Source organism: Triticum aestivum, chromosome 4A (assembly GCF_018294505.1).
Source record: "Triticum aestivum cultivar Chinese Spring chromosome 4A, IWGSC CS RefSeq v2.1, whole genome shotgun sequence".
In the NCBI taxonomy this organism is placed as follows: domain Eukaryota; kingdom Viridiplantae; phylum Streptophyta; class Magnoliopsida; order Poales; family Poaceae; genus Triticum; species Triticum aestivum.
Genome location: NC_057803.1, coordinates 552,343,336 through 552,360,516, shown reverse-complemented (window position 1 = coordinate 552,360,516; position 17,181 = coordinate 552,343,336). Strand labels below are relative to the sequence as shown.

Below are 17,181 nucleotides of genomic sequence, written 5' to 3'. Positions count from 1 at the left end.
TGGTATTTCTGCTTGTCGCCTTCACCCGCCAAAAAGAAACGTCCCTAGACTGTGGCAATCTCATGGTGCAGCGTCTCAGATAAGCTGTAGAAACTCATGATGAATAGGAGCAAGCTGGCGAGAGACGAGTTAATGAGTACCGTGCGGGCGGCCGTAGAGAGCCAACGGCCCTAACGCTACTCCAACCACCCCGCTCGTGCAGCCGCGGGTGCTGGCCGATCCTGTTGAGATCTGCAGCCGCACCCGCTCCCGCATTGCAGCCCTTCGCGCCCAAAGCACATCTCGAGTCTTGGGGTCAAGCAGCCCCTCGATGATCTCGTGATGCGCACACTGTTCTGGAACATCCGCGGTTTCGGCCAAGACGGCCGCCGCATCCAACTGATAGAGTACATGCGCATTGAACGAATCAACATTGTGGCCATCCAAGAAACAATGCGCACAGAAAATCTCAGCAATTGAGACAAACCACCCACTGTACCGTGAAAAATTAAAGGATCGGCAAAACATCTCCACTAGTTGTTACCACATATCAACACCATAATATCAACTTCCACGATTCTCCTAATGTAAATTTACATCTCCATAGTTTTCAGTGTGAAACAGGAGCAGCAGTAGTAAGCAGTGACACACTTCGCGTCACTTTCAGAGTTAATATCAGAAGTTACTTGCAGTTCCCCACAAGCTAACCAATCCTCTTGATGGAATCTACCCAGTAGTTGATATTTAAATATATTATAACTGAGCACTTTTCCAGCTCTCTCAGGCCACAAGCTTTTCCAACCGTTTGATCGTGACTGTTGAGGATTTCAGACCATTAGATTAGCTGTGAGTCACGCCTAATCCAGCTCTGTTCGCTGACACGGACCGCTAACGGGCTGGGGCAGCTGCTCCCGCAGCAAAATTGTTGTCACGTGGTTTATTGGGCTCGTTCTCGTAGGAAGCCCATTGGAAACTCCCTTCGCTCGACGCCCCCTCCCTTCGTCTCAACTTCTCTCTCTCCGCCCCTCCTCATTCTAACCGTGCTTGGGTGGCGGCAGCGGTGAAGTGGCTCCCCCTTTCTGGTGAGATCTATAGCGCGACAGGCGGCAGTAGCGGTGAAGTGCCTCCACCTCCAGATGAGATCTGTTGCGCACACGATCTCTCTCTCTCTCCCTCTCCCCCCTCTCTCTCTCACCATCGTGGATCAGCGCCGCCGTAGCCTGTGTTCAATCCCACACCGCCGCCTCTATCTCCCAGTGACGTCGTCTCGCCGCCCTCGGCCTCACCATCAACTGATGCAGGGGAGTGATACTGCCACCTCCATCTCCCCTTTCCCTGCCTCTGAACCCAACTGAGAAGAAACTCATCTCTTCCCCTCTCCCAGGGCATCCTCTCTTACCCTCCCATGGCTCCTCGTCCTCCTCCCATGGCCACCAACTTCTGCAAGGATTTTTTATTCAAGTTGTTCTTTGTCACCAGGTCGCCGGCAAGGTCTTAGTCCATGATTTGTTCGTCTCGCTTTAGAGGTGGGAATGATGTTTCATCACGGATTGCAGAAATAAGTGTCACGTCTTGACTCAGATTGGTCTGGATTTGTGCAGATGGTGGAGGTGAAGAAGTCTGAGCGAGGGCTCGAGGAGGTGGAGGAAGAGATGGTGGCCAGCATCGCTCCTTCGGCCAGGAAAACGTGGGCACTCCGGTTTGTTCATATCGACTAAATCACGGGGTCGGTGAGTCACTATTGCCCAAAGCCAAGCGGTGGATGGCGCTCACGAGCAAAAGCAGTCACATAATCATCTTCAGGGCTAAGATCAACGTGCTCCTGCCTTTAGGCCCTTTGCCATCACGCTCCACTACCTCTCCAGAAACCACAATAATCACACTTATAAATTAATTTTCAGTATTCATCAGAATTGTACAGTATTACTTGCCCTTTTATATTTAATTATTTTTTCTATTTAGTGTTACTTTTGAATCTTTTATAGCACAAGCATCCGTTTCTTCTTATAAATTCTATGTCACGTTTAGTTGCAGTAGCAAGACTGGCATGTAGTGCCTTCTATATCCTCAATTTTCTATCTTCAAATGGTTCATATTAAAGCAGATGTACTCAAACATGTAATTATGTTTCCCCAACATTTGTGCCTTATGCTAACATAATTTGAAATGAATCCATGTGTTCTAGGAGGCAAATTCGAGCTCCATATTACTTGGTCTGCTGCTTCTTCTGGGTTGTCTTCTACCTTCCAGTAGATTCTATGAAGCTCCAATGGCTATCAAACAGGTTAGTGCTCGTGCCCTATTATGCCTCAAGTTAATTATCTTGCAATGCAATTTCATATTTTATGGTCTGATTGCTCTAGGTGGAACTGACCGCTCTACTACAGTGTGATTGCTCTAGATGGAACTAACTGCTCTATTGCACGACATTGCTAGGTCGCCAGTCCGTTCTTGATTTTGATTATGGGCGTGATATTGTGATATTATCCATGAACTGGAGAATGGAGTGAAAACAATTGGTCTACTGATGAACTTGACACTTAGTATTTTTTATGGCAGATGCATCGAATTTAAGTGTCAGGAGTCTGCCTTTTGGTATGCCCTTGTGGTGCGTTGCCTCTCCATTAAATTCTCATGTTTGCGGATTCTGGAGTGTAGTTATATTGTGGCATACCTTTTTAGATGAAAATATAATGGAGTGGTATGTTCCATCACTTGGGACCATGTAATTATATTATTTGATATTTAGTATAGAGTTCTGAACTATCTTGGTTGGGCTTGATTTAGGCAAAAAAATACTTCTGCAAAGTTGTAGTCACAACTATAATTATCCAAGGAGGAAGTGTTGTAAAAGGAGGAGATGTCTTGCTCTACTGCTGCTTGGTACCAGACGTGAACAACTTCATTAGGAGTTTACTGCATGGTTGGAGGTCAGCTCAGCTTTTCTATCTGCTTAACTTTTGCGGATATAAAAAATTATGTAGTCTTGAAGCTGAAATTTAGTTGATTGAAAGTAAAGAGATTCAGAGTAAGAGACTTTTTTTTTGCACTCAGGGGACGAGCACGGTAACATGTCTTCTCACTCCAATATTTGTGACTAAATTTGATAAAAGGGTTTTTATCATTTATGCCATCGATTGTCTCCCACTACTCAGTTTTGCCACTAGGAATTTCAACTGCTCAAAAATGCCATCGCTGTGTTAGACATATGTTCAAAAATGCCACTGAACACCATTATTGTGATCTCAAATCTCTTTTGCCATGTTATAATGACATAAATACCTATGAACCAACATGCCAGCTCTCCTTCTATCTTACTACAATAAAGTGTGGGGCCCACTTGATCCCAACGACGTTCTTATTTTTTTATAAAATTATTCGCTTGATTACTCCGGACAAGTGGGGCCACACTTATCATTGTGAGATAGAGAGAACTGACATGTGGGTCTAGGCTTATTTTTGTCATATAACATGGTCAATGAGTTTGATGTGAAAATAACGATGTCTAATGGCATTTTTGAGGAAACATCTAACGGAACGTTGGCATTTTTGAGCAAACATCTCACGGATCGATGTCATTTTGAGTAGTTGTAATTTCTAATGGCAAAACTGAGTAGTGGGACACAACTAGTGGCAAAAATGATAAAAACCCTTGATAAAATTAGGCACTGCATTTTTTCAAATTATTGGCAAAATACACTCATGGACAGTTTTAAAGAAAACAAAAGTGCGTAATTTTCCTCTGCTTTGTGTTGAAGTCCTCTTGTATAGGGCATTTGAGGTTCTGTTTAGTGCATAATTTGGCGAATCTTTTGCAGCAGACACTCATTTATTTGCTTTGCCATGAAATTTCCTACATATGACCGTCCTGTCTATCCAGGTGCCATAATTTTATGTTTGACATCTAATAAGTTAACTTCAAATTTGAATGCCATGTATAGCATTTTCAGAATTGGAGTGACGGCATCGGTCGTCGCTACTACTTTAGTGATCTAAAACGTCTTATATTAGCTTACAAACGTAGTATTTGGGTTGTCATTGACATCACACATTGACTGGCGATGTTGCATGTCAGAGGGGTCTACTCATACGTGCAGTTTTCCATTGTCTCTGGTGATTCTTTTCTTTATTTCCCACCTTGCACGTTTGGTATATTCATGGGTTCACCCTTCTTTCTAATATTTTAGTTTACTAAAATCGTAACAATTGGTGTCAAAACCTTATATTCGATGCTATTGCAGATCAGTACCATTACCCTGTTTGCAGATTTTTAGTTAACCTGTATTAGAAGAAATCATACGCCAACTTACAACCCTACTAAAAAAAGATATTAGAAAATCAAATAAAACGTAAGCCAAAAAGATGACCAATACATTGGTACTATTTGGATCATGCTTCTTACATATATGTTTGATTACATTATCTATACAATTCTATAATTGTCCACATTATTTTCCTTAGCTTAACATGCCATTGCATTCCATACATAACTATCTGTTATAACAACAATTATAAGGTGAACCATGCTTGCCGCGACTTGCACATTTTTAGTGTTCAATGGACTAAGACCAGAGTTTTCCGGTCTGTACACATTCTATTTGCATTACATTGTTCTGTAAAATAATACTGACAGCTTCATCATTGTGTTCTACAGGAAGGTATTGATGCCACTAGAGATAATAAACCATTTGGATCCCAATACCATACCATGTTGATCTACACCTGGTCTGCTTTCTCTCCTATTTATGCTTTCGTTTCAATGGTTCTAAGGCTCGCACATAATGATTAAGAAAAGTAGCACAATGTTTTTTTGGCTATTTGCTATCGATGGCATGTTGCAGTTTGCCATGGACCATGCTAAACGTGCATCTATCCAAGGAATAATGTACCTTATGGGATTTCTCATATATTTGTAGATTTATTGTATTTTCTTTGAATTGGATTGTAGATCTGTTTGTGTGTTGTCAGAATAAACAATGCATGAATTCGGTAACTGATTTTATAGCTGCAATCTCCTAAGCACAATTACTCATGCTTTATTTTCTAATTTTCAGTTTTCTTTTGTCGTTAAATACTATACAGCTTGGTTTTGTTACTAACTTTAATCCAACCATATATTTACATCAATCACTATTATTTTAGTGACAAAATAGACGGGCGCAGCAACGCACGCCATCATGGTCTAGTCAGGAGTTACGATCACAGGCTTGTTCACCTGCCCCCAGGCTGCAGCAGTGCTTCTTGTTTGTGTCGATTGCTACAGCTTCCTGAGCAAATGTCCACCCGCAGGCGGGGTCGCATCAGATCCAAAGCTCTCGCCCGTGTCCACCCGCAGGCGCTACAACGTGATGCAGAGGGCCAACTCGTCCTCGTCTACGGCAGCATGGCGGGGGAAATGTTCCAATCTTCGTCGCTGGAGCCGTCGAAGTGGCTGCAGGTGCTGGACATGGTCGCCGGAGATTGGGAGTTGACGGATTGGAGAAAGGGGGAACGAAGCGGAGCAGAGTGAAGTAAGGCTAAGGTTCGATCCGGATGGGGTTTTTGTGAAGTCATTGTTGGCCAAAGGTGGGCTGTGTGGACATGACGGACATGCCCGAACCGTCTCTTATCCGCCCTACATTTGGGCTGAAAATGAGGGATGTCGGTCAGCCCATGCGTTTGAGGTCGATTTAAAGCATCCGAATAAGTCGGGTATTTTGACCGGTCCTCCCGCCCGGGCATTTGATGGATTTGAGGCGCTCGGCCATTAGGGGCTCACGCACGTTTTGGTGAATCACTTTTGGCATTGTGCGGCCATACATGGTCATGGAATTAACGGTCCGTAGATCGTGTAGCTAGCACAACTTGGCATGGGCACCGGACCGGATACATGTTGTTCATGTGCTGTATACTCACACAGGCTTCACTAATGCTCCAGATCTTTCTTCAGTCTGAGTTGGGTTAGAAGCATGGAAGGTATTTGCACCATCACCGTCCTCAATTGGTGAGGCCCTTTGTGAGGTGTGTGTGGGGGAGGGGCGGGGGGGGGGGGGGGGGGGTATTAATGACGAGACAAATCTGACCTTCTTTTCAAAAGAAAAAATGCAACGGACCGGGTTGCTTCACAACTGCAGCACTAACTTTGTCGGCGTGAACAACAACTGCAGCTCGATTGTAAATGTTGATGACGCTTTCTATGTATTCTCAAACAGGTGTAGCACTCTCCTACTTTGTCATGTAATTTATCTCTTGTTGAATCATATGTGTAGGTTTTCCTCATAAAGAAGAAGAATCATATGCATAGGTAAATGGTAGGTATCTGAGTACACAGCCATGACACATTTTTATGCTCACCGTACCCCTCCGTAATTCTGCGTCATACAGCGGAAGAAATTTAACATGATGAGCGTACATAATCATGCATAGAAGTTGAAGAGAGAATTGTTCGTCGTAATGGCTGGGCTCGTCTCAAATGCGTGATCCTCAAGCTCTTTCCAACGATTTTGTACAACAAGCTGCTATATTTCTTTTCTTCCATGTTTGAGACCTTATGATCATCTCCTAAGCATGCATCATGCATTTAAGGTGAAGCCAGCCATTACCATGCATATTTAATAGCATGGCCTGTGAGACGTGGTGTCTAAACTGAGACAAGGAAGCACAGGCTGCAAATGTAGATAGCGACTCAGCCTCTCACTAGCTGCTTAATTACTAGTAGAAGGCAAATCATGGATGTGATATTAGAAGAGAACTGAATTAGTGGCGGTATATCAGTGTTATTTTTCTATACAAACGTTCCACTTGAGGATGCGGTCTACTGCTTTGGGACGGGCATAGCTTTCTCTTGTTAATAGTAGCAACAATTCTATTACTTGTCAATGCCCACTACATCTAGTGGCAGAGCTAAGGATGGGTCTCAGTTCTCTAACATAACTCGACAGATCAAAGTACAGCCGACATGGATAGAGATTTACCCTCGGTGAGGATCAGAGTTGTTCGTGCATGGTCTGCTCTTCTTCAGCCCGTAAGCATAAGGATAACTACCTGCCTTGTACCACTAGTCAAATTCTAGATTGATGTTGTTGCTGGCAGTTCTACATTGTAGTTTAATTTGCTTGTCCTCGGGTTTTACATCTCCACAATATTACTATGAATCATTTTTTTAAATATGCACCATATTTGAATCCGCAAAGTGCAGACGCTCCGCTGAAGAATTATCAAAATTGACTTCGCTTGTAAAGTGTATGTGTTGCCTTGGCAACAAACCATAACCACCAAAAGTGAATGCGCTGATGGCACTAGCTACCCGGCACTGAGCGGTGAGAGCACAACACTATGATCCATCACATATGTCGAAACTCGATAGTGGTAAGCCTGAATTGTAGCAGGACTGCATAATCATGAGGCAAAACACACTTTGCAAAAGGGAACATGTATGTTTGCCTGTAATCCTTAATTTGCTCTTCATGAAGCCCATGATTGTACAAAGTGCTAAAGCAAACAGCATAGAATGACAAAACAACAACAAAATGAGTTCTACACAGGCCGCATAAGTGAAAATGACTGTGTGGTGGTAATCACCAGTGAACTCTTGACCAAAGTGACAGATCTCAGAAATTGAGAAAACTCACCCACTGTACCATGAAAATTTAAAGAATCGGCAAAACATCTCCACTTGCTGTCACTACCACATCCATGTCATGATATCAATTTCCACGATTCTCCTAATGCAAATTTACATCTCCACAACCACAGTTCTCAGTGTGAAACAAGAGCAGCGGTAGTAAGTAGTAACACACTTCGCATCACTTTCGGAGGTAATATCAGAAGTTATTTGCAGTTCCCCACAGGCTATCCAATCCTCTTGATGGAGTCTACCAAGTACTCGATATCAGGAGTTAGGATGGCACGCTTGTTCACCTCCCCCAGGCTGCAGCAGTGCTTCTTGTTTGTGTTGATCGCTACAGCCTCTTGAGCAAATGTGCAGTCCAAACCAGCTGAAACCTGCACGTTTTATTCATCTCAAGTACTGCATCATCGAAAGACTAAACATAAGCTGAAAATGCAGCATAAAGAAGTGCAGAATTCTTAAACACTTACATCAAAGAGTGCATCTCCAAGCCTCATCTTCACTTTACCACTCTTGTACACGAGCAGCTTCCCCATGAGACCACCTGGCAAATCTTTTAGCTTACAGCCGTTGATCGACTCGAGTCTCCTCTTCTTGTTGGTTTCTTCTGTTTCAACCCCCTCACTGTCACTGGTGTCCATATCTCCCCCAGCAACTGATACAACCTGCGGTAAAGGAAGAGATGCAGGGAACTGGAAGAAGAGCAACTGTGGTGTATTCATCTTGTCCTCAGTGTCCTGTTAAACAATTGATATAATACATCAGTTTTTAGGCTACTAATACTATACAGCCGGTACAATTAGTTCGATCAATATAAGATACAAAACTAAAAGAGAATGAGTAACCAACAGTTCCATCACAAGAAAAGACAGTTCCATCAACATGTGGTGTTTTTTTTTGCATTGATATGAATACCTGAACAAGAACGGTGTTCCTCGACATGATATCATGCAACATGATATACATACCATTAGCCCAAGTTCTTTAGCTGCAGTTAATTCACCATCTTGTGTTCTGCTGGAAGAAAACTCTCCGAACGCGTCTTTGTCAAAATCTTCTGTACCGAAGATAGAAGAATGTCGATTAAAGCGTTTTTGAAAGGCAAACTGTGAGCATGATGTGGCAAAAAGCCAAAAACTGCAAAAATGAACAACACCATAACCTGGATCTGCAGAGTGGGGCCTCCTCAGAGGGAGAGTAATAGGAGGATAGTTGTAGCTGTGATGGGTAAAGTCCTGCAACAGTTAGGAGATAAGTCAGGTAATTAACAAAACAACCGCCCATCACCCCACCCCTTATGTTATGCTTGTATGAGTTTACTAACCTGAGGTCCAGTGAACTGTTTGGGTAACTTTGCAGCAGAAGACGTAACGCCAGACATCATATACTTGCTAAAAAGGTTTACCTCCTGCTCTTGTTTAACTAGCAGAAGAAATGATACATTGCTCTGTAAATGTTCAGATGAAGGTAAATACGGAACAAATGGGAGTGGCAACCTTAAGCTACTACCTGATGAAGAACTTTTAGGGTTGGGGAAGGATCTTGCAGTTGAAGAGTTCACTTGTCCAAATGCAACCTGAACACAGGCTTCTACAGTCGTAATGGAGCAGTATGTTATTACTAAATTATAAACTGAAAACAACATAATGCCGTTACACCGGCGGTATTGAGATTGTTATAAATATTCATAAACCCATATTTTATGGACGAATCAGTGCTGACTTCTAAATAGAATTTTGATTATCTAACTTGCAACAATTATCTAAGCCTCTAAGGTGCATCATGCTGCATGTCATTAGTTTGGACAAAACCTCCAGTCGAATTATATCCTAGGCTAGTGCCGATTTCATGAGACAACTCCAGAGTCCAGATTTTTCCTGACCAAACATGTCTGCTTAGGCAATGCAAGTTGAATAGATAGCATATTTGAACTAGATGCCTTTGTGCTCCTTGCACTTGGACAGCTCACCATTACCATTTACCCAATAGCTATTCGATATGAACATGGTCAGTATGAAATGTTCAAAAATACAGAGATACTGGTGTCTTATTTGGCACAAATCGTTCAGTAGCTCTCAAGATTCAAAGGAGGTTGTGATTCTAGAATCTTAGGAACTTTGTGTGACAGAAACTGCAGTTAACTGATTAGTTATTTTTCATCAGATGTAGGCTAGTGAATGCAGGATCGAACAGGAAGTACAGTAGATATTGCAAGGCAACCAACATCAATAAAGTACTAACCACTTTTCTCAGCCTTGGATCTTCTTTCGAGAGCACCTTGACTCTGCATATGAAACCACAGAATAAATCACCAGCAACCTAAATCAGGCACGTAGAAATCGGACTCAAGACATACAAGTACCTGTGGTATTCTAAGTTTCATCAGTAACTCCTTATCAATTGTGTCAAGCTCCCTCTCCTCTTCCGGTTCCCTGTAGAATCCCACCATTACTTTCTTTGCACAAGCACTGCGCCTACTTTAAATAGAAAATACTGAGTCGAACAAGCATGCATAAACAGAGCATTGGTTAATGTACATTACATCTTAGGGACAATTTTTGGTGTCTTCTTAGTAGGCACCTTGGGTGAAAATTTAAGTCCGGCCTGCACGCGAAAAGTAGAAGTAAAGAAATGGTAAGCAGCAAACACACTGAGCTTATATGCATATCATATTTAGCTGGAGAAAACATTCACTTTGCGGCGATTGGGTGGAGTGGAAGCAGAGCCATCCTTCTCTTTCCCTTTTTCAGTCTTGTCGTCCATGAGAACCAAGTGGAAGATCTACAAGAATGACATGATGAGGTAAAAAAACTAAAAAGTTGGGTAAAAGGAATGACATGATGAGGTAAAACTTGGGTACAAGGGCGTCTCCCAAACAAGTTTTGCCAAGTAACACTAGTGCACACTTTGTCCATAGTCAACTCCCATAAAATTCCGAAGTCCTGGCTGGTGACACAGTTAAGCAATAGCTTGAACTTGCTAAGCGATCTCCAGGAGCGGCATACTGCGTGTGGCATGCGCATCCTCCACTCATGCTCATCCGCACGCATGAACACTACTGGCTTGTGAGCTATGAATGTGCAGCAAAAGAATTCCTAGCGCTCACAGAAATAACGCCGAACAGCTTCAGGGCGTCCCCTAAGCCCTCCCGCACCTCACCACGGAGCGGAAACCCCACACCACCAGCAAAAGGTCCGAATTCCAAAACCCGCACAGAGCACGACTGGACGACAAAATTGACGATGGCACAACGATCGCCGGCATTGCAACAGGACAAACTACGAATCCCGGGCCTCCGATCGGTCTGCTACCCTCCCGTCCGGCTCGACCGCCGGCCAGGGCGCCGCCAGCAAGAGGCGCAGCGAAGATAGCGAAGAGCCGTGGCAGAGCAACGCGACGGATCCGGTTGCGGGGGGAGGGCTGCCTCCTTACCTCGGCCGCGGAGAAGGCAGGGCCGAAGAGCGGTGGTGTAGAGAGGCGCGCGGTGGTTCCGGCCGGCCGCGCAGCCGAGGGTGGAGCGATGGAGGTAGGGGAAAGTGGAGAAAGCAGGGGAGGAGGATGCCGATGTCTACAGGCAACAGCTTTGCAGCCGCAGCAGGTGGAGACACGTGTCCCGCCCGCTGAGGGTCCGCTGGAAAAGGCCTGGACGGCGACCGTAAATTAGAATTCCGTTGCTGTCCTGCAGCCAAGTGGCACATACACATCGTGTTTACTCAAATAAAAAGGTTGACCCAGGACAGACAGCTATACATTTTCGAATGTTATTAGAATGGTCACTTTGACAAAAAAAAATTATCCGGGTGGTTTCTATGACTCATTCAGAGAGAAAATCTCCTTCCCAGTTGTCACGAACAAATTATGTGGTCATGTTGAGTGTCTACCGTAAGTTTGAAGCACGTGGTGACATGACACACTTATTGCATATATCAAATATTTCTAAAGTGAGTAGATTATGGATATGTGTATGTGTGCCCTTTTCATGTTTTCGCGGTCAATTTGACACTAAATGTTGCAGGGTAAATAAATGTGTTCACAAGACATAAGAAACAAACCTAAAATGCCAAGACAACATGGATTCTACCAATTTTTAGAATCTACTCAGGTGCCTGGCAAACTTGTCATCGACCGATTCCTAGGAGTCAATGTAGCCTGCAAAATCAAGTGCGAAAAGAAGAGCAAACTAAGCATTGCATGAGTGACAGGAGCTACTCCGAATAGCCAAGGAGGACATGCCTATATAAACTCCGAATAGCTCTATTTTTTCCATACAAAAGGAAAAAAACAGAGCTATATATAGCAAAGTTTACACATATATGCATGTAGTGTAGGCAAGTCATCCTTGGCTACCAAATCAGCTATATCCCTCATACAAGGCCCCTCTTCTAAGTTGTAATATCTTTCATCCGTTGCTGCATTGCATTGCACCGTTATATGTGCCCGAGTACTTATAGTAAACACAAAGGTCCTGCATATGCATGAGAAGAATAATCAGAGTCTGGCCATCTTTGACACTTATTAATTATGTATAGACCAGAATATATTCAGTTAGGTTTGGTTTTGGTAGATTCTTATGCTTACTGACGGTGCAGCTTAATAAGGTTGACACGTGCCTACAAGGGTCAAAAGGTTGACTATTTGAGAAATTTCGCATATTGTTTACGACGAGAGAAGCTAATGAATTAGCGCATCTTTCCCTAAGCAGAGTAATTTCTCTAGGAGACGTTGTTTGTGGATAAATTGTATCCCATCCTTCCTTACGGCTTGTGTAATGAAGGATTGTAATCCTGTGTTTTGACTAATAATGCTCTTGATTTCAAACAAAAAGGTTGACTATTTGAGTTTGGATATAGGGGTTAGATTAGATCATAAGCTCCAAATTAGGTGATTTCACATATGTAACTACAATTCTACATGTGTTGGCGAACCAATCTATTCCTTCCCCTTCCGCGGCGGCAGGAAGAGAAGTCCAGGTGCCTCAGTCCAGCTAGTACTTTAGGTTAGGGTTTTTCTCTCATGGGGATGGCGTTGTGGCGGATGGCGAGCTTCATGTTCCAGCTGGTTTTCCAGGCTTCGATCCTCCTGAGTTCGTTTGTTGGGATGATGTCGCTGGAGTTTCGGTGTAGATTCATGTCGTCTCCCTGGGATGGCGACGTTAGGATTTCGCGTTGTACCTACACGATAGTGAGTTTTTGTGTCACGCACTTCAGATCAATTCAATGGTTCAACAGAAACAACTGTAGCTCTGAGACGTTGGTCCTTAGTGGAACGTGCACGAAAACTTCCCGTCATCCTCGACAAAGTTAGGACAGCTCCGGTAAGCGAGCGGCGTCCGTGGCATGTGGGCAGCTTGTTCTGGTGGTAACAATGGTCGTTCAGTGGTCCAAGAACCTTGATTGAATTTTTATTATGTTTGTGATGCTTTGTATTTCTGGTGAACTTTTATACTCCCTTTGTTTCTTTTGACTTCGCGTATTTGATTCGTCTATAGTCAAACTTTGTAAGTTTGACCAAATTTATATTTAAAACATGAATGTGTACAATGCCAAACAAATATAATATGAAAATATTTTCCATGATGATTCTAAAGATATTGATTTTGTATTGTCAATGTTAATAATTTTGTGTGTAAACTTGGTCAAGCTTCAAAAGGTTTGACTTCAGACAAACCTAATACGCGGAATAAAAATAAATGAAGGGAGTAATAGATTTGGATCTTTTCGCAAAAGAAAACACTTAGCACAAAAAATGATCAAACCTCTTGTTTGAGATCTTGCCTGGCCACGGTGGATTTTTTTTAGTAATATAGTTGAAGTACTAACACTAGCAAGGTGTCACTGATGCAGAGAACAGAGGTTTGAACTCTTCGTCAGGAAAAATTGAGAGATGCCAGAGAATACTGAATTTCAAAACTATGTGACTCTAGTCCTCAATTGACATTCACAAATATAGTGATGTGTGTTTTGGTCCTTCTTGGTATTTCTAAAATAAATAAAAAACTGTCAGCTCATGATAAATGATGATATTAATTGATTTTTTTGCGGGAAATAAATAGATAAAGTTGACTTTAAAATTCAAGACAAACTTATGGACCTTGATGGAATTGTTACTTCGAGCGTTTATCTTTGCCTTGAGAAATTCTTCTAAATTTCATGAGGAGTTTCGACCGTCTTTCTTTTTATATTCTCTTCGATCCATATTACTTGCTGCTCACTTAGTACAACTTTGTTTTTTTTAAGTGAACGACAGTGGGAGAGGCTCCCACTGACTTTTGTATTACTCACAAAGGAACAGTTACATAGTTGTTACAAAGGGGTTTAATCGACCCCCCGGCCGTGTGGGCTAGTGTAACTACAGCATTAATGTCCCAAATTTATAATGTAACTAGACAGGAAAGGACGAAGCTCCTCTCTGCAATTATGGGTCAGTAACTCTAGGAGATGTTTGAATCTAGCCAACCATGACCCGATTGAGTGTTGTATCCCTCTGAGACTGCAATTATGGGTCAGTAACTTTAGTACAACTTTGTTGCGTTGGACGTAATGCACGAGAGCCGTGAGAGTAGCATGACAATTTCGAGTGATGGGCCGGCAAGAATCACATGATAGTGTTTTCCAATGGAAATGTGTAGGGCCGATCAATCGGCGGGAAATCACATCCTTATGGCATAATGCGTGTCTTACTTCGGCCATGGTTTCTGATCGTCCACCTGTTGGGCAACTTTCTGAAGTCAATATTCCTTTTGACATCCTGCCTCCGCTGGCCTTCTTCTTTTTGTTCTAACACAATGCACAGACATTACATGATCTAGTCATTCGCAACACTATCAAACATTTCTAGACTTGATTTTTGAGAAAGAAAGAGCCGAAGTTTGTCTTTTGACATCTACTTTCTTCCATCATAGATAGATTAGGAAGGACTAGTACATAAACTTTCCATCTGTGTGTGCATGTGCCAGTGGAATCGTACCATGTTTTATTCGGGACGGCGGGCAGCTGCACGATGCGCAAATCAGGAGCTGCTATAGATTGGGAATCTGAGCTCTACCGATAGGCTAGTTTAATTAGCTAGGGTGATTACTCCACTTGTCCTCATGCAAACAAAAGTAGGCCGGCCGGGCTCTGACTTGGCTTTTCTGGTAGCTCGGATGCAGCTAGCAGCTACCAAGATGACACGTGAATTGTTCACTATTTTGGGATTTTAAATAACTCCCTCCGTCCCATAATGTAGTGTCAAAAAACATCTTACATTATGAAACAGAGATAATAGCATGTAATTCGGGGAAGACTCGATGTTAGAGCACAGTCGACGTGCTCGGAGATATTTTTTTTTCTCGAATATACACGAGTGTGCATATCATATATTAAAGAAGAAAGGCAAAGAAAGCCTCCACCACTTTACACAGTTTGTTGGTACAAATTACTCCTCACTGGTCCCCCACCTCTCCACCCTACTAAAGAAGGGGGTTACATTCCCTTTCGTTAGCCCAGCCGAAGCCCACAGTTGGCCCTCTTGCCTCACTCTCCTAAGTAGATACTCTAAGCAAGGGCGCGCCCCATCAAAGATAATACCATTCCTAAGCTTCCACAACTCCCACCATACTAGCACAATAATAGTACGGAGATCTTTGGTGCTCATGCCTTCTAATCCTTGCTTGTCCACAGCCCATTCCGCCAACTTGTCCTGTTGAGTGGGAGTCCAATCCGGTTTGCCCAAGGCCTCGCAGATCCTCGCCCAAGCAGTCCTAGCAAAGACGCAAGTGAGTAAAATGTGGTTAATGGTTTCGTCCTCCTGGTCACAGAACGGGCATGCGTCCTGGTGTGGCAACCCTCGCCTCGCTAGTTGGTCGGACGTCCAGCATCGGTCCCTGAGGGCCAACCACGTGAAGAACCTGCACCATGTTGGTGCACGTGATTCCAAGTTAGATCCGCCGTCACACTTCTTTCTCGACCCCAAAAGCCAGCCTCATAGGCAGATTTGACGGAGAACTGTCCGGTGGCCTCCCACGACCAGACCACCTTGTCAGGCACATCCACCATGGGCTCCCAAGCTGAGACTAGTTGCCATACCACAAAGAACTCGTGCAAAACACGGCAGGTCCGATGTCAGGGCCAACATCCAAAGCCCAACTCCCATTCTCCACCGCCGGTGCAACTAACCGGGAGTCTCTGATGTGTTTTGGAACCCGGCTGTATAGGAGCGGTGCAACATCTTGAATCCGGCTGCCATCAAGCCAGCGGTCCTCCCAAAAACGTGTCGCAAGCCCAGAGTTCGCCACACTCCTCATGGCCGCCCTACACAACCCCATTGACTCCTCCGGGACCTTGATCTTGAACTCTCTCCATGGCCTCGTCTCATCACTCCTCGCAAGCCACGGCCATCTCGCTTGCATTGCTATGTTCATCCAGCGTAAATTTGGCAAACCAAGGCCACCTGCCCATTTCGGTGTGCACACCGCGTCCCAAGCCACCGCACAATTGCCACCGTTGGCCTCCGCGCGTCTACACCACAAGAAACCTCTGCAAATCTTCCTCATTGCAGCAATTGTTTTCATCGGTAGATCTAGCGCCATCATTGCATGGATCGGCATGGCACATAGCACCGATTGGACCAAGGTAAGTCTACCGCTCTTTGGCATAAGCGATGCCTTCCACTTTGGTAGCTTATTAGCCATTTGATCCACCAAATACTTCAACTGCATCGCCGATGGCCTCCTTAATGAGAGTCGCAGCCCCAAATACCTAATCGCCGATCGCCGACATGCTCGGAGAATTGAGGGCACACATGGGCTTCATGGCTAGCAAGGGCGGCGATACGCATAATGGACACCAGAACAGAGCATCTACATTAAGACCTGACAAATCATAATAGAAAGGCATGCAATAAAGTTATGGCAGCAGATAGACAAAATATAGAGAGTGCTAGCCCTTCGCAATACAGAGTAAAACAATGGTTTGTTCACTTAATTTAAGTTACTGACACAACTCTACGTCTGGTTGAAGGGGGTGAGATTGAACTGGGAACTCATAAGATAAAGTTTTCAATGGTTTGTTCACTTAATTTAAGAACTCAATCACTTAGCAGTTTTAAGCTCTGAGTTTTTTCTCACTAGAATTCTCTCAGATCTACGGGAGAGCAGTTTTAGGCTCTGAGTTTTTTCTCACTGGAATTCTCTCAGATCTATGGGAGACATGGGTTGCTCAGATAATATCTGCCTAAATTTTATGCGGAGCAGCCACCGGTTTAAGGTTGAGTTAAGAGGGTCTTTATAGTCGGTGGAGCAAACTTGTGGGCCAATATGAACATTGGAGGCTCACTCACATCATCAACACGACATGTGGCTAACGGTAGGATTTCAAAGCAACTCTCTCACGTGGTCTGTCTTCCCGCGCAAGACAACTAGTTGTTTTGCAAGGCAATTGCGCTAAGGAGTCTCGAAGAATAACATCTCGGACTCTGAAGCCAAATGCACTTGTGTTTACGTTCTCAAAGTTTTCAATGAAAGATTTTGGGTTTGGATTGAGCACATACTAGAAGAGTTCAATCTAACTTTCACTTTGACCCCCTCAGTAGTACAGTTTGTCATATTGACTCAA

General features: G+C 43.7%; 1 protein-coding gene and 1 long non-coding RNA gene across 6 annotated transcripts; one reads left to right on the top strand and one right to left on the bottom strand.

The window, feature by feature from the left end:
• Nucleotides 1-962: 962 nt before the first annotated feature.
• On the top strand, nt 963-5,961 carry LOC123082289 (uncharacterized). Of its 5 annotated transcripts, none has more exons than XR_006439002.1 (6): nt 963-1,505; nt 1,581-1,709; nt 2,165-2,263; nt 2,539-2,587; nt 2,767-2,909; nt 4,634-5,961. It is a non-coding gene; the product is annotated as an uncharacterized lncRNA (long non-coding RNA). The 5 variants fall into 5 exon arrangements; XR_006439001.1 differs by adding an exon at nt 2,343-2,415 and having other exon boundaries at nt 1,581-2,263; nt 2,539-2,680; XR_006438999.1 differs by having other exon boundaries at nt 1,581-2,263.
• A 1,547-nt stretch (nt 5,962-7,508) lies between these two features.
• Nucleotides 7,509-15,872, bottom strand: LOC123086902 (uncharacterized). Its single transcript, XM_044508729.1, has 14 exons — nt 15,655-15,872; nt 15,525-15,603; nt 15,240-15,329; nt 14,269-14,364; nt 10,695-10,811; nt 10,283-10,369; nt 10,131-10,192; nt 9,951-10,062; nt 9,830-9,872; nt 9,098-9,178; nt 8,913-9,010; nt 8,557-8,823; nt 8,059-8,325; nt 7,509-7,962 (listed from the first exon to the last, which is right to left on the bottom strand). Exons 1-14 carry the CDS (start codon nt 15,870-15,872, stop codon nt 7,810-7,812), a joined length of 1,770 nt encoding a protein of 589 aa, XP_044364664.1. The 3' UTR covers nt 7,509-7,809.
• Nucleotides 15,873-17,181: the final 1,309 nt, after the last annotated feature.

What these genes read in the sequence shown, in the direction of transcription:
- LOC123086902 (XM_044508729.1), bottom strand. Translation starts at nt 15,872, where the DNA reads ATGAGGAGTGTGGCGAACTCTGGGCTTGCGACACGTTTTTGGGAGGAC. An exon ending in GCGGAATGGGCTGTGGACAA is followed by an intron (nt 14,365 to 15,239) that starts GCAAGGATTAGA and finishes GCATTGTGTTAG; the next exon opens with AACAAAAAGAAGAAGGCCAG. An exon ending in TGAAACTTAGAATACCACAG is followed by an intron (nt 9,873 to 9,950) that starts GTACTTGTATGT and finishes TTTCATATGCAG; the next exon opens with AGTCAAGGTGCTCTCGAAAG.